The following is a 26,138-nucleotide window of genomic DNA, read 5'->3' as shown; positions in this document are numbered from 1 at the left end:
CACAATGCAGTACTGGAACCTCGTGAATGCCCAAATCTCCCACTAGATGAGCTAACCATATGGTTTCCTTGCTGATGTAAGATGTAGCAACATACTCTACCTCAGTGGTAGATGAAGACGTGCATTTCTTGTAGACATGATCTTCAAGAGATAGCCACTCTAGCAAACATGAACACATAGCCAGAAGTGGATCTTCTACTATCCACACAATCAGCATAATTGGCATCTTTGTAACCCACAATAGATGTATCGCTATTTCCAAAGCGTAAACACTTGCTAGCTCTACCCTTCAGGTATCTGAGGATTTTCTTCACTGCTTCCCAATGCTTCTTGCCAGGGTTAACATGTACCTACTAACCACTTCCACTGCATGTGCAATGTCTGGTCTTGTGGCTATCATAGCGTACATCAAAATGCCAACTGTTGAAGAATATGGCACTTTCGCTATTTTCTCTTTCTTAGCATCTGTCTTGCGAGAATCTTCCTTGCTAAGTTTTAAGTATGCTTGCATTGGGGTACTCAATGACTTCACCCCCTACATACTAAAATGTTGCAAGAGCTTGTGGATGTACTTTTCTTGAGACAATTCACGAATTCCATGTTGCCTATCTCTCTTCATGCGCATACCAAGAAAATGATTGGCATTTCCCAAGTCTTTCATGGAAAATTGAGTGCTTAGCATCTTCTTCAATTGATTGATCTCATCAATTGACTTGCCTGGGATAATCATATCATCTACATACAAGATCAAGATGATTAGTTCCTTGGCAGTTCTATCACCTCCTCTTCCTCTTATCCCTTTTCAGCTGACTTGTGAAGGCCTGTTTGCTTGTATTCCTCACTAGTCATTGTTATCTTTACAATATGGTCATCCAACATGGTGTCTTCTGCATCCATACTTACATGATGTGAAATAGAAAGTAGATGCTTGATAAGACTGACACTGTATCGATGAAACTACAGTATTGTGTACTTCTCCAATGCACTTTGCAAAAAACAAAAAAAAGAACAGAGAGAGATTTTTATGGCAACAATCACCATTTTATAGTAATTCTTTGCAAATGCCTACCTTTGACATGAATGGCTCTAGTGCAAAGAAGCTCTGTAGTATGTACTCGGCATGTAGGAGGCATCTCCCTCCACATGACTTGACATAAAATAAGAGATGAGAGTCAACTTTCGTGAAGTTCAAAAATGCTCTTGCAAAAAATCCTTCAATAACTCAATTTGTTTTGTTTTTACACTAATGCCTAGAGGGTGTTGTGATCTTTGATTGAGGCTATAGATTATTCAAATCAGAGTTCGAATGAAGAATTTATGATTAAAGGAGTGAAATTTTGTCTATTAAGTCAAAACAACTGCACGAGAGAGAGAGGGAGAGAGAGAGAGAGAGAGAGAGAGAGAGAGAGAGAGAGAGATGTAGAGAGAGTGAGAGGGATAGAGAGAGGGGGGGGGGAAGGGAGAGCAAGACAGAGAGATTAAAGGAGTGGGAGATAGAGAGATAAAGATAGGGAGAGGTAGCAAGAGATATAAGGGGAGAAAGAGAGAGGAGATAGAGGAAGATGAGAGGCAGATAGAGACAGGGGGAGTGAGAGCAAGGCAGAGAGATTAAAGGAGTGGGGGATAGAGAGATAGAGATAGGGAGAGTAGGGAAGCCTAGGTATGTATAGTTCAAGTAGGCCAAAAATAGTCTCATTCTTAGTAGTGACTTTTGGAGGAGAGCTTTCGGAACTAATTTTTGGTGCGTGCTTTCAGACTTTTAACGACCTCTATGCTACCTAGTCTCATACAAGACATGAGGGGTGAATTCCTAACCTACTAATGAGCATGTTTGAATGCGCATATGATATCGGGGGAGCTCATAAAAACCTTAGGTTAGAAAAATCTTCATGAGAAAGAACGAATAAAAAATGATGGTAGCAGCTGCGGTGCACCAAACTTGAGGGGGGACCATAGCATAGGCATATAGAACAATCCTATATAAGCTTAGATGACCATTTTGTCGGGGTCTAGGGGGGTCTGTAGATAATAAGCTTAGATCTTTTGCAGTGTCAGAATCAAGTTCTGACTTCACAGGAGGTGTGCTTCCAGATTCCAAAAATTTAGCCCAAGGGAAGACTCCCAAGCCCAAATATTTGCAAAAACCACTTTCAAGACATTGGGACATGATGGTCAACCACCCCATGAAGCAAAAATGGCAACATAGATAATAAGCACACTTATTATATTTGTTGCCATTCAACTGGACACTTATTAATAAGCCTATGGCGTGCCCTTCTTGGAGCAAAACAGCTCCAAGACAATCACCACAAGCATCACATTGGACCTCAAATGGCTTTGAGAGATCCAGTAGTGTAAGCACAGGTTGAGAGATAAGCTTTTCTTTAAGCTTTTCGAAAGCATTGTTCTCCTTGACATACCATGTATACCTAACGTTTTTCTTTGTTAGGTCATGTAATGGTCCTACTATTAGTGAGAATTTTTCTATGAAGCGTCTATAGTATGTACACATACCTATAAAGCTTCTTAGTTCATGAAGATTCCTTGGTTTAGGCCATCCTTTTATTACCTCTAATTTTGATGGATCCATTTGGATGCCATCTTGAGAGATAATGTGACCTAAATATTGAAATTCTTGTAAGAAAAAATCACTTTTCTTTTGATTAACATAAAGTTTATTCTCTCTTAGAACTTGAAATATTACCTAGAGGTGCTTCTTGTGTTAGTCTAATGAATTAGAGTAGATGATGATATCATCAGAGAACACTCCAATAAAGGTTCAGTGAGGCTTGAATAGCTTCTCCATCAAGCGGTTGAATGTGGCTGGTGCATTGGTCAAGCCAAAAGGCATGACAATGTATTCATAAAGACCAAACATAATGCGAAGTGCGGTCTTTACAATGTCTTGATCAACTATCCTTATTTCATGATAGCCACTTTCTAGGTCAATCCTACTAAAGTAGGTGGACCCTTGTAGCTTATCAAATAGGTCTTCTACCCGTGGAACGGGAAACCTATTCTTGATAGTGATCCTATTTAGTGCTCTATAGTCGACACACATGCGATATGTGCCGTCTTTATACTAATAGCATAGGAGAACAAAATGGAGATGAGCTAGGCCTAACCATGCCCTTCTCAACTAACTCATGCACTTGCCGCCTAATCTCCTCTTGTTGAGCTTGAGAAACTCTATAAGGAGGTTTGTTAGGTGGTGAACTTCCTGGAAGAAGTTCAATTTCATGGTCATCATTGCCTCATTTAGGAGGTAGCTCACAAGGGGTGTCGTCAATAAAGACATCTTGAAATCCCTTGAGAAAATTGGGTAACTCTAATTCCTTTTGATTGTGTGTATTTTCTTTTGCTAAAACATTGTATGTACAATGGGTATGGTGTTACCCATTTTCTTGGCATCTATGTACATATCCTTTTCCCTAAACTTAAAGGAGATTATCCTTTCAGGGAATTTAACATTGGCAGCCATGCGATCAAACCATGGTGTCCCTAGGATTACATCCTCATGCTTGAGAGGAGAGATAAAGAAGTCCTCTTTGTCCACATAGCTTTGGACATGGAGCCTCAATTTCCCGATTAAGGGAGTGATTGAACCTTCTTGCCCCTTGAAAGCACCATCTGCGGGTAGAACATCTCCCATCTCATAAGCTTGTATGCCTAGCTTGGTGACCAACTCTGTGGATATGAAAATGTGAGTAGAACCAGGGTCAAAGAGAATAAAAGCATCATGTTCCCTTACCTTTCCCCAAGCATGGCATAGAGGAGATCCTTTGTGGTGAATTTCCTCCTCTTGGATTTCGACCAAGGTAGCTCTAGGAGGTTCATGGCGGGTGTTCTTTTGGGGACAAGCGTGGTGCATGCCCTTGCTTGCCACACTTGAAATAGCGGTTATCCTTGCGATAACGCTCAAGATCTTCATGACGGAGTTTATTTTTGTCTTTGTAAACTCCCTTCTGTTTAGCTTTGTTGGAGTTTCCCTTAGGAGACTTTTGGACATTGTCCTTCCCCTTAGGCTCATTGGAACCCTTGTTTTCCGTGGGCTTAGAATTTCTTTTAGCCCCCGTTTGGAAACTAATTCAAGAAGCCACCATAGTATGGTGTATAACCGCCAATAAGGTGCATGGCCTTTGGGAGTTGACATACTCCGCCATTTCTTCAGTTAAGCTTGCACAAAATTGTTGCTTTTGCTCTCCAAAATCCAACTTTTGAAAGACAGTGGCTTTGAGTTGTAGGTCCCAAAACTTGTCTACATATTTGTGAATGGATTCGTAGGGAGAGAGCTTCAAGCTTCGCCATTCGGTGAGTACTTCGTCTTTGGCATCGGTGGCCAAAAACTGCTTCATAATGGAAGCTCTTAAAGGTTTCCATGTTCGTGGAGGCTAGACCACCATTGTCTGGCGGACTTTTGAAAGTGCATAGCTACATGGCGTAGCTTAGAGGACTCCGTGAAGCCCTCATCTCCAAACGCCGCATTGTTGGATAAAAGCTAAGACTTTGTCTGTAACACCAAAGGTGCCATCGTAGGTAAGGAAAGAGCTGCTCTTCCCTCCCTCTTTGAACTTCTTGCGTTTGGACGACCTCTTCCACGCGGCATAGGATTTCCTATGGCCTCTTCTTTTTTATGGTTCAAAGGTTGCACCATCACTTTCTTCAGAACGTGAAGAATTTGAGGAAGATGGAGAAGAGGGTGACCTCTTTCTCGCCTTTTTCTTGCCTTGATCTTCTTTGTCTTCATCATCACTTTCATAAGAGGAAGAGGATGAAGAAGATGGAGAAGAGGGTGTCCTCTTTCTTGCTTTTTGTCTTCCCTCTTTGAAGTAGGGTGTGGAGAAGTATGCGATGGTCTTCTCCGTTTTGGAGGTGATGGAGAGCGTTTAGCCCGCCGTCTTCGTGGAGCCATCTCCGACGAGGTGGCACGAGACTCACTTCTTTCTCATTCCGTCGGTGGGGGCTCTTGAAATCTCCTTTGAGAAGGATATGCGTCATCAAGGAGCAAATTTTTGAGCCCTTCATATGGATCCTCTTCTTCTTCCCATATCGGAGAGAGAGGCCTCTTTTGGAAGTCTCGCAAGGAGTCTGTTTTCCTTTCTAGGATCTGAGAGAGGGTGTTAAGAGTTATGGTATCTCTTTGGATTTGTCCAGTTAGTCCCATTTTCTCTCAGGGATGGTTGTTAGGGATTGAGGGCCCAGCCAATGTGAGGTAGGTTTCTCATGTCAATTGGTGTTTAGTCATGTTTAGCCTTGGGTTTTGGTTCTTTCCTAGCCATGTAGCTTCCTACAGGTACAGAGGATTCTTTGTCCTCCTACTACATGGACAGAGAATTCTTTGCATTTCCTTTCAAGTGTTGCCACTACCCTATGGGCCTCCCTCCCTTCCCTATTTTCTCACGGATTTTGCTCTTTATGAGATCATGTGGTGTTAGAGTTTGGGTTGGTTGGGCAACTTGGACTAGCTATATATGGGTCAAGGTAGTTCCCCTCTAGAGTATGCCGATCAGCCACAGAGGCGAGTGCCCTCCTATGGGTGCCTCAAGGGACTTGCATTTTGAGTCCCACATGCAGGCAGCCCTTGTGTTTTTGTTTGGCAATAGCCCTAGCATTTTTGTAGAGGGCGATAAGCAAAAACATATTCCTCTAATCTTCCCTCCTTAGGGTCACCCATTTGAGGGGCATTCGGCACAATGAAACAGCTCCCAGTTTTGGGTACAGGTCTAGGAGTGTAGAGACCTTTGTGTCCTCTAGATGGAAGCCTTGTTTGTAGCCTTGAGGCATGTCCCTCTCTTTCTTCATTCTCTCTTGATGCCATGAGGAGGATCTATACATGAGTTATTTTCTATGTGGATACCATGCTAATGGTCTCATGTGCATGAGAAAATTATAGTAGTACCAATTACAATTATGTGTACCTCGGGTCTAGCCATTGAGGCATGTAAGATCTATGCCAGCAGTCCTTGGTCACTTGTATGAGCAATTTGTTATCATCAACATGGAGAGCCTTTTCCATCTCTCTCTCTCTCTCTCTCTCTCTCTCTCTCTCTCTCTCTCTCTCTCTCTCTCTCTCAAATGTCTTGTCTCTTTCTAAAGCTCAGTGGCCTCTTTTCTCCCACAGGTGCCTTGTTCATGTACGTGGCATTGCAAGTGTTGTAGATCTCAGTCAAGGTGTCCACTGGATTGTGAGCCAGTTCTTGTCTTCAATCCATCTTTCTCTTCCAAATTTGACACTTACCACCTATAATCACATATATGCCATGTTGCATAGAACATGTTGGCGGCGGTAACCCAAGCGGTAAATCTTTTGGAAAAATAACTTGGCATTCCATTAAAAGTTCCTTCAATTTATTTGTAACATTTTCTTGTTGTGGTGATAGAGAAGGAGCAAGAGAAGGAAGAGAATCATACGATGCTAAGAAGTCTTCAACCATAACTTATTTATTATCAACATTTGATAGCAAATGACATAAAGAGTGACACAAAAAGAGTCCTTCTATTTCATCTCGTCAGAAGAGAGCTTCATACACTCGTCGGCTTTAAAAATGAGTGGTGGGGAAGACATATCATTGTCTCCCAACAGCAACACGTGCACACCATTGAATTCAAACATAAGACTATTATGCTCATAGCTACAACATTATGATGATTCTAGCCCATGCAACCACTCCCGACTTAACACCACACCTTATCTATCCATTTTGAAAATTTAAGGTTGTCTTATACCCTTGGATCTCAGGAGGTACACCTTTAACTTGTGTACCCCACACTTCAACATCATGGACATTTATCGTAGCTACCTTGTAGTAGTGGGAACTAGGTGTCTGAGACAGATTGAGACGTTTCACTAATTTTTAGTTAATGAAATTGTGAGATGCCGCATCATCTATCAGTATTCTCACCTTGTGACCTTGGATAGAACCATACATTCTCACAAGCTCGTGTGTGGACCAAAAATTGGCTGCCACATAGAGGCCGCAATACAGCATTCATGAACTGCTTTGATATGTCTTACTTCCACATTGGAATAACGAGAAGAGGATTTCATAGAAAGCAATTGCACCATGTGCACAAATTTTGCTTTACCTTTAGAAAGCAAATTTTCCCTTGGGATAATCCTTCTTACTATGCCCACTTCCTAAGCGATCAAAACATAACTTATCTCTCTTTGCTTTTTCAAATTCCTCACTTGAAAGATGGCCTCTAGGCCCCTTGGGCTTCTTGAATGCGTCGGATGAGGCTACCATATCATGAGATGCTCATGCATGCAAAGTATCAGTTATATGTGTATTATGCAATGCTTTTTCAGCTAGATTATCATGAATATGGACATGTACTATAGCTTCCTCAAGTATCAACATACTTCTTAAGATCAGGAGTTAACCCATGCACCTGTCGAAAGACGTTTAGACTCTTTAGCTTGAAGATAACATTGCTATAATGTGAGATATAATCAAAAAATATATTATGATGACGCATAGGACACGTATCCCATGCACTCCAATTTCTATCCTTCTCATTCATAAGCATAAATTATTTTTTGAACACGTCCTCAAAGGCATCCCATGTGCATGGTACGATACCCTTTTCCTTGAGTGACATCCACCATTTATAGGCTTTACCTTTTAGTGTCAAATTAGCTTGTTGTGCCTTGACTACATCAAAGATTGTGAATACCATTCCGTTTACTCAGAAGATATTTACTATATCTTTGTTGCGCTCTTTCTCTTCCCCCCTAAAGATCAGTGGTTTTGTGTTTTTCAACAACTCGTCCACCTCTTTCTAAGTGAGAATTAACAATGAATCCGGATAGGAGCTTTGCTCTGACATGCCAGGGATCGGGGTTTTAGGCCTGGAACCCAAAAAAATCCCAAGCAGCTCACTTGCAAGGCCCTTGGCGTGTTGATACACGTATTGCACTACCAAGTCAGACAGTTTAGTGAGATTCTCATTCAAACGTGCAAAATTTAATTCCAAAATAGACATAAATGATTGCAATGCTCTAAACTTGATACTTTTGTTCATGTCAGCTACCGTGTCGGTATCCTCCGTGAGAGTCTCCGTCGGCTGCAGTGTAATGGTAGACCTAATAGATGCAGGATTTTCAAAATCAAAATTATGATGCATGTCTAAGTTTGAGTCCATTGTGTTGTTTAGTGCAAAGCTTTTTCTCATTGTCGTGAGAAACCACAACCGGTCGTGCCAACAACAAATGAAAGCCCAACACCAAGATGAGTTGTCGTGCAATTGAATTCGATGCGCTTACGAATGGCACAAATCTTCCAAAGGGCCTTGCCACCAAACTAACTTGTCGGATAGCCATTAGAAGCAGAAGTAGCTTCTTGTGAGACTAGTTTTTCGAAAAAAATTGTGAATACAAATTCTTGCCTTTACTGTCGAGCCGAGCTATGGTGTCTTCAATTTTCGGTGTGTATTTGTTCTTCAAAAAACTCTCCATTTTATAAGGTCTTGCTTGTCTTGTTTAATTCCATCGAACTTATTTAATTTTTTGTACTTGCTGGAAATTTACTGTATTTATTGGTTGTCAGGATGTCTCCCACTCCAAGTTCGATATGCCGTTGTACAAGAACATGCTCTTGGCCAGCCCTAAAGGGCCCAAGCTTAATTAATGTGGATCACCTTGAACAAGCCCAGACTCGTCATTTGTGATGGTTTTTGGCACACCTTCCTGCATCATTAAAGGTAAGTTTTGTTTTTCATAGAGAAAAACCTGGGTCAGAGAACTTCTCAATTTTAATGCCATCTTTGAAAAGTCCAATGTTGGCCATATTGAGACAAAATGTGTGTGAGAACCTCCTCTCGAAAGTCTTTTTGAAAAGATAGCCTTGTGTAAAGGTTAAGAGAAACTTTTTGGGTCTCTCTAAATATAACCAGAGAATATGGTTCCTTAGGATGTGGCATATGGTGTGCATTTGTAGTAAGAGAAAAGGCACAAAAAAAGGGCCATATTTTGATTAAGGCTTTCACAAGCCTTAAAATTCAAACAAGTTATTACCTCATTGCTTTGCTCTATCCATAGTCCATCTTATTCAAAAAAAAAATTTAAGCCCTTCTACAAATAGGAAATATGCTTACAATAACACTTCGAAAGCAAGCAACTTCACAAACTTTGGCTAGTTCTCTGACCTTGACCTTGATGGGCTGTGCAATCTTCAAAAATGAACCCTATGGTATCATTATGAATGTCAAGATAGCATGATCTACTCCTAAACCAAGCAATTTTCTTCAAATATCAAATCTACTTATCAAGCTCGACGGTCCAATCAAATAAGCATTTCCTTGACTACATGTTCCATATTTTCCATCGGCTTCATTGCAACATCAACAAAGGGACTTCGCGTGCCGACGTTTATCTCAGGGTAGTGAAAGTCGTGAGAGGCAAGGCGGCAGGGGATTCTGTGCCTTTACTTATTTTGGTAGTAGAGAGGGGAGCACGGAGTCCCCTATTTTGGAGGGTGCAGCTCCAGACGCAGAGGACGAGGACACAGACGCACCTGTTCCAAACACACATGGACGCACTACAAGGTGAAGTATGGCGGTGAAGAGGACTTTGGTACACCATAGGGCAAGGCGTTTTGATGCCATCTTCAAATTCTTATACACTTGATGTATAAGAACTCTTTCATAAATTTCAAAGACTAGCAGCTCAATCATGCATGCTACATCAAGGATGCGTTGCATGCTCGATTTCCATGAGCGTTATTCAACATAGTGGTTGGAGGGCTACATCCAAAAAAAAAAAAAAAACAAGCAATCAAGTGTACGGCGTGCAATGACCAATCAGGTCGCAAACCCAGAAAGGAATTGTCATGGCGGCAACATGACAAATGCGGAGTGAGAGTGGGCAATGCAGAAAAAGAAAAAACAAGCTGCAAACAGGCTCATCTTATAGACAACAATGCAATGCTCGTGTTAGACAAACTCCCACACACTGTGGTTCGGAAGGCAAAGCAGCTTATAAGGAAAAATATGTAAGTTTTTTTTTTTATTGGACCTCAAATCGATTCAAAAAATGTTCTAGTTTATGAATTTCTTTTGTTATTGTTAACTTAGAAAAATATCACTCTGACCCGCCCGAACAGAGAGATGGTCAATTATCGAAAGCAACACACTGAATTCAATACTTGACGATGGTTGTTCGAAAACCATTACATCTCTTGTGAGCAATTCGACTCAACAGTCGGATCTCTACAGGCGATAAGTCTAAACGAGTCATATTGTATTAATTGTTTTGACTTCTTAATTTGTTTAATTCGGTTTTGGTTAATGTAGAGTTAGGGTGATCAAATATATATTCTTATGGATGAGGATGAAGAGGAGGAAGACTTGGACAGATTGAAAATTATTTGTAGTCCTCTCTTAAAGTGCCAATGTGGCACAAAAAAAACTCTATGAGCATATGTATATATAACTCAACTAAAATTTTTATTTTATTTGTAATTTTTTTAAATTATTTCTCTTTTCCACTTTAAATTGTCAAAGTAAGGCATATTCAAAATCTATTGCTTTTTTTTTTAATGTACACTTTTCCACAATGCAACTAATGTTTCATATGTTTTATGGGCCTTTCAGCCTACAGGTTGTGGGTTCAAATCCCCCGTTGGGTCACACTCTAGAGGGACACCTTGTGCTCACCTGGTGTTCATGTCGCTAGGGCTCTTGCCCTTGGACACTCAAGTGCATCCTCCTCTTGGGGTGGGTCACCCGAGGAGGAGGTTCCTAGCTGGTTGCTACGAGTTCTCTCCATCGTTCCCAGCAAGTGGTGCATCAATTAGGTGGCTATGGTGATGCCTATGTGTGGCTCATGCCTGATGGTATGCGGCCCTTGCCCGACCATGTAACATGGCTAATAATTGGAAGGGATAAGCACCTCCCCCTATGGCCCTCTGTTGTGTCAAGAAAAAAATGACTATACTTTTGGTACAAGCCAAAAAGTCCCATCATTGGATCTTTGAAACATAGTCCTTCACAACTACTGGCTCCTCCCTCGCACCTTTGCCTTTCAATATCACATACACACACCCCTTTCTTGTTTACTACCAGGTATTGTGTTGTTTTAAATAAACACCACAACAAGTGCTATCACTCTCTCTCTCTCTCTCTCTCTCTCTCTCTCTCTCTCTCTCACACACACACACACACTCTCTCTCTTGTAACATTTACCTTTCAAACACAAAATGGAAGCATCAACATGAGATGTTACACACACACACACACACACACACTCTCTCTCTCTCTCTCTCTCTTGTAACATTTACCTTTCAAACACAAATTGGAAGCATCAGCATGAGATGTTGCACATCTAACCCCTCAAGATGAAACCCTCAACCATGGTGCCAGCTTCTGAATAACAGTTTTTCTTTTCCATAAAAGAAAATCTTTCCATTAAAAAATCAACCCAAGACACAACCCTAAGGTAAAGTTACATCGAAATAATACAACAAAGAATCTTAAAGTATAAGATTGCCTCTCAAATCATGGCTAGGAATGGGGATTAAGCTTAGACGATCTGTCTTCAAAGGCTTCTCGTTAACAGACTTCTTTGCAATTTTTGCCGAAGAAGGGAAATGCCGCTCGTCTCAAGCTGAATTTATGCCTTCAGAACTGCTGTTGATGTCCAAATTTGTGCCTTGACAATCAAGTGGCGGATCATGCAGAGCTGTCGAAGACCTATTTGAGAAACAAGAGCTTTGCATCTATGCAGTGACCAGAAAGGTGCAAGATTTCTCCCACTATGGATACTCAGAAGAGAAATGAGGATTCTTCGCTTAGGATGGGTGAAGAACCATCCTAATAGAGATTGTGTGATCCTCATCTTTGTGACTCACAACAACATCACCAACCACAAAGCCCATACATCTCCCAATTTCATTTACATGCAGAGCATATTCTGGAAGAAGACCTTGAAATCTAGTTAGAACTACGACTCCACCATCAATCCCATTGAGATCCATTCCCAAGAGACCTTAAAGATCTATCCGTCGAGGAGAGTTGAACTCAAGGCCTGTTATTCAAGAGGGAAGTGGCATAACCAATCTACCACACTTGGGTGATAGAAAGATTATGCCATTTTCCTCTTCTTATTAGCATGCAAACCGCACACACGCACGAGAAGAAGAGAGTTTAGGAAACTATCCCGCAAGAGAGAGAGAGAGAGAGAGAGAGAGAGAGAGAGAGAGAGAGAGAGGAGAGCGAGAAATGAAATGAAATGTTATATTAACGCCTTCAAAAGCAAAAGTCGGGGCATGGGTTGGGGGGGGGGGGGGGGGGGGGGGGGGGGGGGGGGGGGGGGGGGGGGGGGGGGCTGCTCATGAGTCCAGTTACATCATTCTATTGTTCTTGACATGAACAGTGGATTGTAAGATTCTTAAGACAAAGGTTTCTGTTAATCATGTTAAATGCTATCTGCCCTCCTTACAGCCTTCCTTACCAAACAAAACCTAAAGACCAACAACGACATATCATGTTCACATAAAGCTCATAAAACACCATACTCAAGAAAGCCATAAAGGCCTCTTAGAAATAGAAATTTTCTGAAGGTTTCCAATGTGGTGTTCACTTTGTACACTACTAGAATTCATAGAACTCTTCCCGCTTTTCAGATGTACATATAAACCAGTATATGTGCAGAGGCATGTGCAAAATAATAGAGGTTTCAACCTCGTGCATATCCGACATTAAATCATGCACCAGGCCTCAAAAGAATCAGGATCAAAACATATTTCCAACTAAAAGCATTTCAGCTAGGGACACCATCTCTGTCCAACCCACCATGCAGCAACACCCCACGGAAACAACAAGGCCAATAAAAGTGTCAACTCTTTGCGTAGCTCCTGATACAGAAAATGCTGCAGAACCAAACCACCAATAGTAAATATATATGTAGAATTTAACTCAGGTAATGAATCTGTGATGCCATTAGCGTGTTACAATCCATGTTAAGTATCAGTATTACAAAATCCAAATCCTTGGTGTTATGCTCTCCGACAAAGATTGCATATTGCAGCCACTGAGGTAGTCTGTTCTGTGGGCACCATCTTATCATAAGGGCTGCGTTATCTGTTTTGAATCATCTGCAACATTAGGCACTCAAAACACCACCTCTATGTACATGAACAGTGAGCCGAATTGCTTCAATGTTGGATCTGTATGAGGATTTTAGAATGCTCTCTGAATGCCTTGGCACCGAAGCAGGGCTGGCCGCTTAGATCTACATACCTCAAAGCATCAAGACTGCAATTATAAACATGTTTTCTGTGCAATGTAGTCGCGATGAGATAACCCAATGTCCACAATGCAAGTTGCTGAAGCATCGGCGTTCAGATTACAAGAATGCTCTCTGCCCAGAAAGTCTGCCGCCAGATAACTCAATGCCCATGATGTGACTTGGAAGCTACTTTCTTTCTTTCACAACCCTACCCATTTCACCCATCTAAAACATCTCCCAACGCCCAGCGGTAAGCCATAGTCCATCACAACCGCTGGCTCGTCCCTTGCACCTTTTCCTTTCAACCACACATACACACCCCTTTCTTGTTTACTTCCAGGTACTGTGTTGTCTAAAATAAACGCCACAACAAATGCTATCACCATGTTCATCGAGAACAGCGTGTTGAGAATAAAATTCAGCTGCATCCAAAGGAGAAAAAATGGTGGAAAAAGATTAGAAGCAAGCGAGGGAGATTAACCACTAAATCAAAACAAGCCCAAATCATGATACTTACTCCAATAAAACTGGTATTAAAGGGTCCATGAGATGCCACTATGTAGGGCTGAAGACTGCTAGAGGTGGTTGCAACAAAATCCGGACTAACACCATAATCTTGGAAATATGCAGGAATAGAAAGTGATAGGAAAAGAGCAAGCCCTACAATAACTACATTGCGGGAACTTCCTGTCTCACTATAACGGAGATTTGAAAGACCTAATGCTGCCAGCATCGCCCACATTACACAAAGCAGACCACCCACGATGACTTGAGGGATCGAGGCGAAGAAAGCTCCAACCTTGCCTATGTAAACAGCACAAAACTCTCTCTCTCTCTCTCTCTCTCTCTCTCTGCAAAAGAAGGGGGCTTGATACCCTTTTGTATTACGTAATCAAATTACAGGCCCGAAGGCACACAGAATATAACGGATTTGATAGTGAAAAAAACCCTAAGCTATTCAACATCCACACGCCATAGGGGAAAAACTACCAGTGATACAAAGTTACAAAAGATGGGTGACACAAGTTAAGTTATCCGGAACAGGAACGGGAGGGAGGAGGGGCCGGAACTGTAGATTATAGAAACTATATGTATTATAAACTCATATGTTAGTAGAAAACTATAAGCTAAGCTTTTGAATTCGACCACTCTAATTAGAGTCGTATCTAGGCATGTTTTATGATGACGGACCTTGAGAGAGAGGGATGGACTTCGAAGAGAGAGAGAGAGAGAGAGAGAGAGAGAGATTTTATTATCGTCCTCGGAGGTCAAATGAGACCTATGAGACCAAAGTTACATGTGATGTAGTATGTGTATGACTGATGAGTGACTCTCGATGCTCCAAAATTGTGCTGATGAGAGTCGCAATGGAGAGCCCACACTTTGGCTGGGACAAGAAAGTGTGTAGGTGTAAGTTATGGCTGAAAATGTTAGAGAAGCAAGTTCGGATGTGACCAAAAGCTGAGCACTCTAGTAGTGTGTGGTACTCAGACTCTCGAACTTGCAGTGAGCATAATGTACACAGTCGATTTGACTCTTCTCCATTGCCCCAACGCCCTATCTCGCATCGAAGGAAATGGGAGCTAAGCCGAATGGCTGCGATAGTGCGTATCGTTGACAAGGGGATAGGCTCCAAGCATATAACTGTGAGTACGATTTCCTCTTTCAGCGAAGAACATGGTTTTGTAGTTGGGGGCAATATGGGTGGTGTAATGTATGAAGCGTGACCCACCGGATTCTCCCAAGCCGTAATACATTGCCGTTGTAGAAAAGCTTCATTCACTTGGGAGTCAATTGAAGCATCATGTACCAAGTGTAATGCATCCCATCTCCCAAACCACTTCTTAAGGTAGAAGTTATCAATGTCACAATAAGGGTCACCTAAAACGAGATTGTTCTAAGATCGCACCTAAAGAACCCACCAAGGAACCCACAAAATCCACATCTTTTATAATGTGATCAGAGAGAACACTAATGTGTTCCAAGTTTCTCACGATCATGCCGATGCATCTCTCATGCATTGTTATGGTTATGTGAATGGTCAACGCATTGTGGTTTTCTTTGATTCTGGTGGTATGCATGATGTGATTAGCGACTCTCTCGTAAAGAGTGCACGTCTAGAAGCTCAACCCATTGATCCCATTGAGGCCTTTGGTTTTGCACTCTTCGTTTACGTATGAATGTCCTGATGTGACCGTGTCCATTCAAATGTTTGTTTCCGTAGAAAATTTGTGATTTCTCCTCTCTCAAGATACAATTTGATTTTTGGCATTAAGTGGTAAAAAGGTAATAATCCACAAGTTTATTGGAAAGAAAACACTCTCACTATCGCAGTTGAAGAAGCACCTCTCGTAGTTCTTCAATGTGACACTAAGATTTTATCTATGTCACTAATCTCTCACTCTCATGTTTTGGACGAGGATAAAACACGTAGTCTCATTCTAAAGAAGCATGATTTGTTGCATGACAAAGAACATGAAAAGACACATGAAACAGAACACGGAAAAGAACAAGAAAAGCAGACTCTCTCAGTCATTCCTTTTCCGAAGCACGGCACACATTTTCTGCATGATAGAGATGTGATTCTTCGCAAGGATGATGATTTGAATGATGATTTTGCTAGTGAAGCTAACCTCATTGCAGATACAATCAGTCACGCAAGACCGATCTTGGCTCTTGAGCCGAGGTCCAAAAACCCCTCCCCTCAAGAAGTATTGTGTGTTCGCATGATTAGTCAACGCGCATTGTTCGAATTTTTCATTCGTGACGGTTTCTTGTATTTTCGTCGCCGTCTTTATGTGTTCCCTTTCCACAGGCCTGCCGTATTGTGCGATGCACCTGAATCACTCACGGATGAGCACGAATGTATGCGGATCTCTCTCGGAAAGAAAAAAAGTTTGCATTCAAGGAATTCACATTGTTTACCGATTGCCCGTTTTGACAATCGCTTTTACATATCTCTTCCTTGGCATGACAGTCTTAGAAAGAGCACAAGAAAGATTGTCCATCAAGCATCGGCATTTCCCTTGTGATTTGCCACAGCTGATACATTTACATTAAAAAGTCAAGTTTTCATCCCACTATTTGATGAACGGTTTGGCACTCCGTCATTTTGTTCATCTGCATTGCATGCACAATCAATTAGGAAGAATAGTATTTTTCCGAATACTTTGCATGGAGTGGGTATGATTATGGTTGTGTTGGACATGGTTTCAAGAATTTTCCTCCTCGAAGATTCTTAAGGAGGTAGACCCACGTCTATAGCCGAAGTTAGAGCAGTGAAGCCGCAACAGACCACTTGATGTCGCTTTCGGCGCCGCCCATAGAAGCAAGCATTGCAGTCCTTCATAAAGTTCAAGTATCGCACGACCCACGCATCAGAGTGGGCCGGCGAAGCGTTCTTCGCAGGATTCCAAGAGTTGTTGGAGCACTCCCTCAACGCCATACAGCTCGGTACCAGTACTGTAAGGTGCAACGGAATGAATGATGAACTTTGCTCAAGATGAGTGCTCCGAACTGTGCTCAAGGTTCCTTTTACTTAGGGGAGGGAGAGCCTTCCGTTTCTAATGAGAGAGTGCAATGGACACAACAAAAGTGAATGGACACTCCGTGAAGGTGTATGAGACTAAGAGATAGAGAGAGGAGAGAATACGACACCAGAGACGTTGTAAAACCCTCCTCCGAAGGCCCCACCCTCATTGGCGAGAGTGGTCTACTATTGATTGCACAAACTCGTACAAAGTGGATGAATGAGAACTGATGAAAGTCTAGGGCTATGTCGATGTCGACGACGTGGATGACGAGACTGACTTGGTGGCTGAAAACTGATGGCCTTGCTGTGCTGTCCAAAACGCCAATGGGCTGAAATCTGCTGCTGCAAAAACGCAAGTGCTGGAGCCAGTAAAACGCTGGTTTGCTGCAGAATTTCCGTGCCTTCGGCTGCCCAAAAAAACGCTGATTTGCAACCCTTTCAAGTCCTCCAAAAAACGTTGTTTTGGCTGTTCTTTAAACGCTGAATTCCTAAGGTCTTACCGTTGATTGTTGAGGCTATGGTACTGCTGAAAGTGCTAGCGAAAGGCGATGATGCTGAAGCTGAAAAACACCAGAGAGTGGGAGTCTATGGCGATGAGGCTGTTGCTGAAAAACGCCAGCAAAGGGGTGATCGCTTGCTTGGAGGAAAAACGCTACCTAGGGGGTGGTCACTTGCTTGGAGGAAAAACGCTACCAAGGAGGGAAGTCTTGCTTGAGAGAGAGAGGTGGAACCTGCTGCCTTTGGCCTGTGTTCTCCTTGCTCTTCTGCCAAATAGTGCTAGTGTCACCAGGAGGTGTATTTTTCCTGTTGCCTTCCGTAAATAAGTACTAGATATTTTTATTTATTTTATTTTTACCTGTTTTCCCGGAACCCTTGAAAAGGTGCAAGTGGACATTGCATGGCCAGTGTGAAACGGCTGCGGCCGAATAGGTTTCTCGCAGCGGGAGTCTGGGTCGGTCAGTCTCGGACTGGTCGGGCCAGTTAGCACTGAATTCTGATGAGTATGGAAGCCTGTGTGCGCCAAATGAAATATGGGCCACTCGGAAAGTCACTTACAACTTTATAAGTCAGTGGGAACTAGAGAATTAACCCAGAAGGGGCAAACTGGACACATGGCGGCTCTTGGTGCAGTTTTCCACTTCCATCAGCAAGAGGGGACGCCCAATTTGAGAGAGGAGGCTGATTTGACTCATAAGTGAGCTACAGTGTGTGTGAGTAGTGGGTGCAGCCTGCAGGTCTACAGCTTTAATGGAAAGCTTGCCTTCTCCTCTGTCTCATGTAGCGCGATGATTTGCTCTCGTGCATCTCTCTCTCCCCTTTGGCACATATGGTAATGCCCCACTAGTTGGGCTACTCAGTTGAACATGTACAGTTCTAGGGGTTTATGCGCGTTTGCCAAGGCAAGAGCCTTCTGAACAAGAACCGGATTAGCTAATTGCTAATCCCCCACAGGTACGCACAGTTCCATCGCGAAAGATCACAAGTTCGGAGAGTTTTCTCGCGTGTAAACTCGTCCAATTCACAAGGGAACTGTCCCATTGCGTGCCAAAATCAGGTCGAAAACCTGCGTTTTCAGCCCTTGCCAGGTTTGGACAGCTTTGTGAAAGCTTGTGCTAAGTGGTCGGATCGTCTACCTTAATTTGAATAAAGAAATACCGAAAGGGGCGCCAGTCTTTGGGGCCTACAGGGTGTCGGTCTCGTGTGCGCAGTGACATTCTAGTCGCTGGACGCAACTATGTTCTCTTCCCTTCTCAGTGCTCTGTGTAAAATTAACAGGTAATTGAAATAGTACCGGCCGGTTATATGGTTCCATCGACGGGATAGTCACTTTTTCTTCAAAAAGTGCAGCGTGAATTGTTGTGGGTGAAAGCAACACAGAGCTTGTCGTTATGGCAGAGAAGAGAGACCAAGTACCTGAAGAGGGATCTTCCTCACATGGCACGGAGAGAGTTCCTTCAACTCTTCAAGAAGAGGACAGGTTGTTTAGAACTCAACTGCGTTGCTGCATGGACATGTTTCTGCAGTTGGCTAACAACCCAAGGATGCAGGAGTTCTTACAGGCTCCGACACAGGGTTTTCAGCCTCCTACACAGGGCATGACTGAGCCGTTGCAGGAAAAGGAGATTTCCAATGCGCAGAAGACTCATGATGCTCGAGGGAAAGCCCATGTGGTTGAGCAACTAGCGGTGTCCAATGATCCAAAGCAACTTGCTTTAGCTGGACAGGAACAAATTGTGAATGGTCAAGGGAGTAATGAACACGCTATGCGTCAGACCCTTCCATTACCTATTACTTATCCTGGTTATTTTAGAGGTGGTTCAGTGTTTCAAGCTATGGTTGGACCTTCCACAGGTTATATGCCAGGGAATGTGTTCGGGACAATGCAAACAGGCATGGGTAACCCTATGTACGCGAACATGGGTGTCCAACCGGGTTTTTAGGGTGCCTATGGCCAGTTTCGAGTGCCTGGAACACAATTTGGTATGGCTGGTTTTTCGCAGCCATACGTACCAAATGCAGATACCATAGGTAAAACAGTTGATGTGAGTGCTGGAATGAACAATCATGGAGCACCACTGTTACAGGCACCTGTTTATGATAATGTGGCTCCTTTGAGTCAGCTTAAGGATTACAAGGAAGGTGGGCAGGGAGTGAAGTTTGAAACTTTCAGAGGAACTGAGGATCAATTGAAGGCTTTGACCTTCATACAACAATTCGATGCAGCTTATGTTGGAGGAAACTTCACGGAATCTTCAAAGATACGCAAGGCTGCCACTTTCTTGAAAGGGAATGCGCTTCAATGGTGGACCGCACTGTTGAACCAGGGTCAAGCCCCAACAACGTGGGTCCAATTCAAACAGCTTTTTGCGCCTGCATGGTTGACAAACACTTTTGAAGTGGATGTGATGATAGAATGGCACGAGTTGAATGCTAAACAGTGTGTGAATCTGGAAGAGTACAATAAACAGTTTTGGACCGCACTGTTGCCAGTCACCTCTTACAGGTTTGTGCCATTGTCAGAACAAATTGAGAAGTACTGTTGCGGATTGCCCAAGAAAATTAGGGACTACTGCGCAAAGACTACTGTCATGAATATGTTTCAGTTGATAGAGAATGCAAGAGTGGCCAGCAATTTGTCGAAAGGAGATTCCGATGGATTTAATAGCCACAAGAAAGGGTCCCAGGGCAAACAGTTTTCAGCCAAGGGCAATGTTGCAGCAAAGCCTTCTGAGCCTCCCACAAAGAAGCCCTCCACTGAAGAAGGTGATACGTCCAAGAAGCAGTCTAAGTCTTCTTCGGGACGAGGACAAGGACAAAAGAGACATTTTTCTGGCAAAACTTTTGAAGAACGGAAAGCTCTTAGGGAGGCCAAGAAATGCTACATTTGTGAACAAGAAGGACATTTTGCAAATGAATGCCCACAGAAGAAGTCACAGGACAAGGATGACAAGTCAGACCATAAAGGGAAGAAGCCAAAGCCAAGTGCAGGACTTGTTCCAGATTTGGTTGGAGACCAACCAAACACAGATGCCACGGAGCTGTGTGGAGCTTGGGACAAAGTTAGAGACCAGACAGTGCTGGTTTTCTTTGATCCAGGAGCCCGTGCAAATTTCATATCACCAGAATTGGCATCAAAGTTGGGCATTCGTGCAGAGGAGATGGGTATGACAGGGGAAGCAGGTTTGGCATGCCCAGGTCATTCAGAGCCTGTTACTCCCATTTTGGGAAAGCTTCGTTTGCACATTCAGAGCTATGTGGATGCGGAAGAATTTCATATTATGCCACTTCAGGGCTGTGATGTGTTACTGGGTATCCCATGGTGTTACAGGTTGCATGCTATGGTGGATACTTACAACAAAAAGATTACCCTTGTACATAGAGGAAAGACTCATGTCCTTGATGTAAAGCTTAAAGGCGAGTCTGTTCCAGTTGTTTCTGCTTCTGCTATTTCATCTGTAATAAAGAATCATCTTTCTGCGTACTTCATCTTTGCAAAAGAAGTACCTCAAGTTGTATCTAATTTGTCTACCTTAGATAAAGACAGGTCAACTTTTTTGAGTGGTTTCAGTGATTGTTTTTCGGACTCTTTGCCAGGGGAGTTACCTCCTAAGAGACCTGAGGATCATACTATAGATCTTGTGCCAGGTTCTAGTCCACCGAATAGACCACCATACAGTTAGTGCAACCCAGCAGAAAGAGATTATGAGTCAGGTCAACCAGCTTTTAGAGAAGGGGCTGATTCAGCCCAATTCATCCCCTTTTTGTTCGCCTGTACTCTTAGTGCAGAAGAAGGATGGTTCATGGCGCATGTGCATTGACTATCGCGCCTTGAATAAGAATACCATCAAGAACAGGTTCCCGATACCGAGGATAGCTGACATTCTTGATCGGCTTGAGGGAGCGTCATTGTTTACAAGGATAGACCTAAAGAGTGGCTACCATCAGATACGCATTAGGCCAGAAGATGTCCATAAGACTGCGTTCAGGACAACATTTGGTCTCTATGAGTTTCTTGTTATGCCATTTGGTCTCACAAATGCTCCGGCCACGTTTAATAGAATGATGGACAGAATTTTTAGACCACATAGAAACTTCGTGGGTACCTTCTTTGATGACATGATTGTCTATTCGAAGTCCGAAGAGGAGCATAGGGATCACTTGACTGCAGTTTTCAATGAGTTACGTAAGAACAAGCTACTCATTAATGCGAAGAAGAGTGAAGTCTTTTTGCAAGAAATTCACTTCCTTGGGCACATTGTTTCAAAGGATGGGGTACGCATGGATCCCGCTAAAGTGGAAGCAATTAGGTCATGGCCAGACTTGAAGTCCGTACATGACATTCGAAGCTTTCTAGGCTTATGTTCCTACTACAGGAGGTTCATCTGAAATTTTGCTGAGATTGCTTCTCCACTCCATGCACTACAAGGAAAAGGAGTTACTTTCAAGTGGACAGCCAAGGAAATTTTAGCGTTCCAACACTTGAAAGAGGAGCTGACTTCAGATCCGGTAATCATTTTGCCAGATCTTTCAAAACCTTTTGTGGTTCAGTGTGATGCGTGTGGCCATAGTCTTGGTGCAGTTCTAATGTAGAATGGCCGAGTAGTCGCATATGAGAGCAGAATTCTTTTGAAGACTGAAAGAAACTTGCAAGTCTATGAGAAAGAATTGCTGGCAGTAATTCATGCTCTCACTAGTTGGAAACACTATCTGCTAGGGGCTGATTTTGTTGTCCAAACGGATCATCAAACCTTGCGATATTTTCTAACACAGACGAAGTTGTCTGAGAAGCACATGCGATGGGCAAACATCTTGTCAATGTTCCATTTTCAAATTGTACATGTGCAAGGGAAAAAGAACGTGGTGGCTCATGCGTTGTCACGAAAGCCCCAAATTTCAGCAGCGTCAATTCCGTACCATTGTGAACTAGACGAGATGAAGACACAATATGCTGAAGATTCAGATTTTGCAAGGATCTATGACCAGCTTGTTGATGGGCAACATCATGAGCACTATATGCTTAAGAATGACTTTCTCATGATGCATGGAAAGTTATGCGTTACTAAACAGTTACAGGCAAAGATTTTGATGGAAAGTCATGCTCCACCTTATGCTGGGCATCGTGGAATTGATGCGACAGTGAAAGGGGTTGAGGCATTCTTCTATTGGCCAACTTTACGTCAAGACATTGACACATTTGTAAGATCATGCTTAGTATGCCAAAAAGTCAAATTTGACAGACAAAAGCAACCGGGATTGTTGCAACCATTGCCGATCCCACATAGGCCATGGGAAAGCATAGCAATGGACTTTATCTTTGATCTTCCAAGGACGCAAACAGCCAATGATGGGATTTGGACTGTTATTTGTAGGTTCAGTAAGCAGGCCCATTTCATTCCTGTGAGGAAGAAGATAAAGCCAGAACACATGGTCAAGATATTTATGAGCAATATCTTTAAATATCACGGGATGCCTCAATCAATTGTCAGTGAGACAGGGATCCACGTATGACGAGTCTTTTCTGGAAGGCATTGTTTGAGAACATGGGCACTACCCTAAAGTTCTCTTCTTCGTTTCATCCGCAAAGTGATGGACAGTCAGAAGAGGCAAATTCTATTGTTTTGGACCTGCTCAAATGTTATATGTCAGAGCACAAGGCAACTTGGGAACACCATCTTCCATTGGTTGAATATGCTTACAATAACACTGTGCATACGTCAACAGGTAAGGCAACATTTGAGATAGTGGAAGGAGGGAAGAAAGTCCCACCCATTTTGCAGACTAAGGACAAGATTTTTGAGGCAGACAAGTATGTGCAAGATATGGATGAAACATACATGAAGATAAAGATTGCTCTTGAGAAGACTCAGGCTAAGCAAAAGAAAGCTGCTAATTGTTACCGTCGTGAACTTGTATTTTCACTTGGTGATTGGGTGCTTTTGCGCTTTGAAAAGGCCAGGTTAAGAAAAAGGAAAGGCAAGGAACGCTTGTTTCCTAAGCTCAGTATGCGATATTATGGTCCTTTTCAGATTTCAGAAAAGATCAGCGATGTAGCTTACAGATTAAAGCTACCAGAAGGCTGGAAAATACATAATGCTTTTCATGTCAGCCTTCTAATAAGACCCTTTGTTGGTAATGTGCCAGAGAATATACTTGATGAGGAACAACCCGAAGTGGAAGAATTGGATGAAATCCTTGTTCCTGAACAGATATTGGCACATAAAGAAAGAAAGGTTAGAGGAAAGGTTGCAAGACGCTATTTGGTGAAGTTCAAGAACTATCCATCGTTGGATGCCAAATGGATGGAAGAGTCTGAATTGGTTGATTCACCTCAGCTATTGCAATTGTATCTTGAAGCCTTTCAAATGGAACCCACAGTGACTTGATGTAGCCTTTTTTGGAGCAAGGCAAGAGCATGGTTCATTATGCTCAAGAGAGTAGTTAAGCAATTGTATCTACTCTTTCCATACAGAATTTAGCTAGAGAAGTTTGTCCTTGAGAGTACACTAGAAGACTTCTATGCTTGATATATGTGTCGTAGCCAGGTTCGTGGGATTGTTTAATCGTCCAACGCTACATTTTTGGAAGCATGTATATCTTGGATTCCCATCATAGAATATATGTGATATCAGGAGATACCGCATGTATTATTGGCATGCAAGCGAGGTCGCTTGCAATATTTTAAGGGTGGGGTGTGTCACCAGGAGGTGTATTTTTCTTGTTGCCTTCCGTAAATAAGTACTAGATATTTTTATTTATTTTATTTTTACTTGTTTTCCCGGAACCCTTGAAAAGGTACAAGTGGACATTGCATGGCCAGTGTGAAACGGTTGCGGCCGAATAGGTTTCTCACAGCGGGAGTCTGGGTCGATCAGTCTGGGACTGGTCGGGCCAGTTAGCACTGAATTCTGATGAGTACGGAAGCCTATGTGCGCCAAAAGAAATCTGGGCCACTCGGAAAGTCACTTACAACTTTATAAGTCAGTGGGAACTAGAGAATTAACCCAGAAGGGGCAAACTGGACACATGGCGGCTCCTGGTGCAGTTTTCCACTTCCATCAGCAAGAGGGGACGCCCAATTTGAGAGAGGAGGCTGATTTGACTCATAAGTGAGCTACAATGTGTGTGTGAGTAGTGGGTGCAGGTCTACAGCTTTAATGGAAAGCTTGTTGTCATAAAGTGATGACGTGGCGGACAGCAGAAACCCTAATTTCTGCCAGAAACCCTAAAATTCCTGCAAACCCTAATTTTTGCCAAAAACCCCTAAATTCCGGAAATCGAGGAGGCGGATTTTTTTTATTTATTTTTTTTTTTTAAATTTGGAAAATAATGAGCAACGCGAATTTTGCTTTTGCTTTTTTTTTATTAAAAAAAAAGAAAAGAGTCTCTAAGAGAGAGAGAACTGATGCTTTTGATTTTAAAAGCTTTTGGGGCTCTGCTTTTGGGCATCCCTTGTAACCTTTAAATTAGTGGTGAGGGCCTCACTTCTCAGAGCATCTGGACGCAGAGTCTGAGAGTGAAACCCTAACCGCTCTCTTGTACTTTGATGATTGATTAATACAAAAAGAAATACCGAAAGGGGCGCCAGTCTTTGGGGCCAATATCTCTAGGCACGGAACTCCGTCGGGCCAGTGCAAATCTATTGTGATCTGTGAATTGTTTTGAAGTGGTTATTTGGTGCTGTCGTGGTTGATTCTTGACTTGGGGTGTCCAAGTTTGTTACAGTGGTATCAGAGCACGGCCGATTTCTCTTTTACGGGAAATCCGATCCCCGAAAATTTTTTTCCGCGGCACCTATGGCTTCAGGCAATGATCAGTCGACTCCCTCTGCATCTGGAGATGCGGGCTGGGATCACAACGAAGATTCAGACAGAGAGTATGGCCCGACTCGGGCTACTTAGGCGGAGCAAAGAGAGATGGAGCGTCATCAATTGATTGGCGATGCAACAAAGATGATGCTCAATTTTTCCAAGGACCCAAAGATGGCAAAATATATGAACCAGACCTCTTTGGAAGAGGTACAGATGGAGTGGCAGAGAACCACAACACCACTCCCAAAACCCGCTCTCAAGAAACCTTCTGCCTCCAAGAAATATACGGAGAAGGAACTGGAGAACGTGGTTGATGCACGGATTGCTCAGCTTTTTGACACGCAAAAGAAAGCCAAAAAGCACGGCAAAAAGCAGAAGAAAGGCACTGACTTCCCGGGATATTCGGGTCGTCGGTCGACATTTGACAAGGCAAAGAAATTGAAGAAGCGCGTCAAGTTTGAAGACCTACCCAGTTCTTCTTCTTCTTCTGACAGTTCTTCTAGCTCCTCGGATTCGAACGAAGAAGACAGAAAAGGTAAAAAGCGAAGCAAGAAGCAACGCTTTGGAAAGGGCAAGAGAAAGGCAAAGAAGGCTAAATCTCGCCCAGAGACTGACAGTTCTACTGAGGACTCGTCTACAGACAGCTCAGATTCCGATGACGGAAAGTTTTATGCGAACAAGAAGAATTTTTACAAAGCCAACCAGTATGACTTTCTCGAAGATAAAAGCAAGAAAGTCCGAGAGTTTAAGGAAGGTGGCCACTCGATCAAGTTTGATACTTTTCAGGATACTCAGATGCTTCGAAGGCTTTGTCTTTTATACAGCAGTTTGACATCGCTTTCGCGGGAGGACGCTATTCAAAGCACTCCAAGATTCGGAGAGCTGCCTCTTACTTTAAGGGGAATGCTCGTACTTGGTGGTCCACGCTTCTATTAAGCAAGACTGTGCCAGTTACATGGCTGAAATTCAAGAGGCTTTTTATTTCTTCTTGGTTGACTCAAGAGTTTGAGCGAGATATACGAGCTGCTTGGAACCATCTCCGGATGACCAAGAGCGATACAGTGAATTC

The 26,138-nt window shown here is 42.8% G+C and overlaps 1 protein-coding gene across 2 annotated transcripts in view; it reads right to left on the bottom strand.

Annotated features, from left to right (window-relative positions):
- Positions 1–12,822: 12,822 nt before the first annotated feature.
- LOC147462077 (nucleobase-ascorbate transporter 12-like) overlaps positions 12,823–26,138 on the bottom strand; it is a 50,781-nt gene continuing 37,465 nt past the window's right edge. The window contains exons 9-10 of one of the 2 annotated variants that reach the window (XM_086509522.1): positions 13,746–14,032; positions 12,823–13,650 (exon numbers count right to left, since the gene is read on the bottom strand). In XM_086509522.1, coding sequence (XP_086365648.1) covers positions 13,429–13,650; positions 13,746–14,032 — 509 coding nt within the window. In that variant the 3' untranslated portion in view covers positions 12,823–13,428. The remainder of the gene's footprint in view (positions 13,651–13,745; positions 14,033–26,138) is intronic. The other variant, XM_086509523.1, reaches the window with a different exon arrangement.

This window comes from Adiantum capillus-veneris, chromosome 3 (assembly GCF_014529385.1).
Source record: "Adiantum capillus-veneris isolate H3 chromosome 3, ASM1452938v2, whole genome shotgun sequence".
Lineage (NCBI taxonomy): Eukaryota > Viridiplantae > Streptophyta > Polypodiopsida > Polypodiales > Pteridaceae > Adiantum > Adiantum capillus-veneris.
Note: the sequence above shows the minus strand (reverse complement) of the source record. Positions and strands in the feature narration are given on the sequence as shown.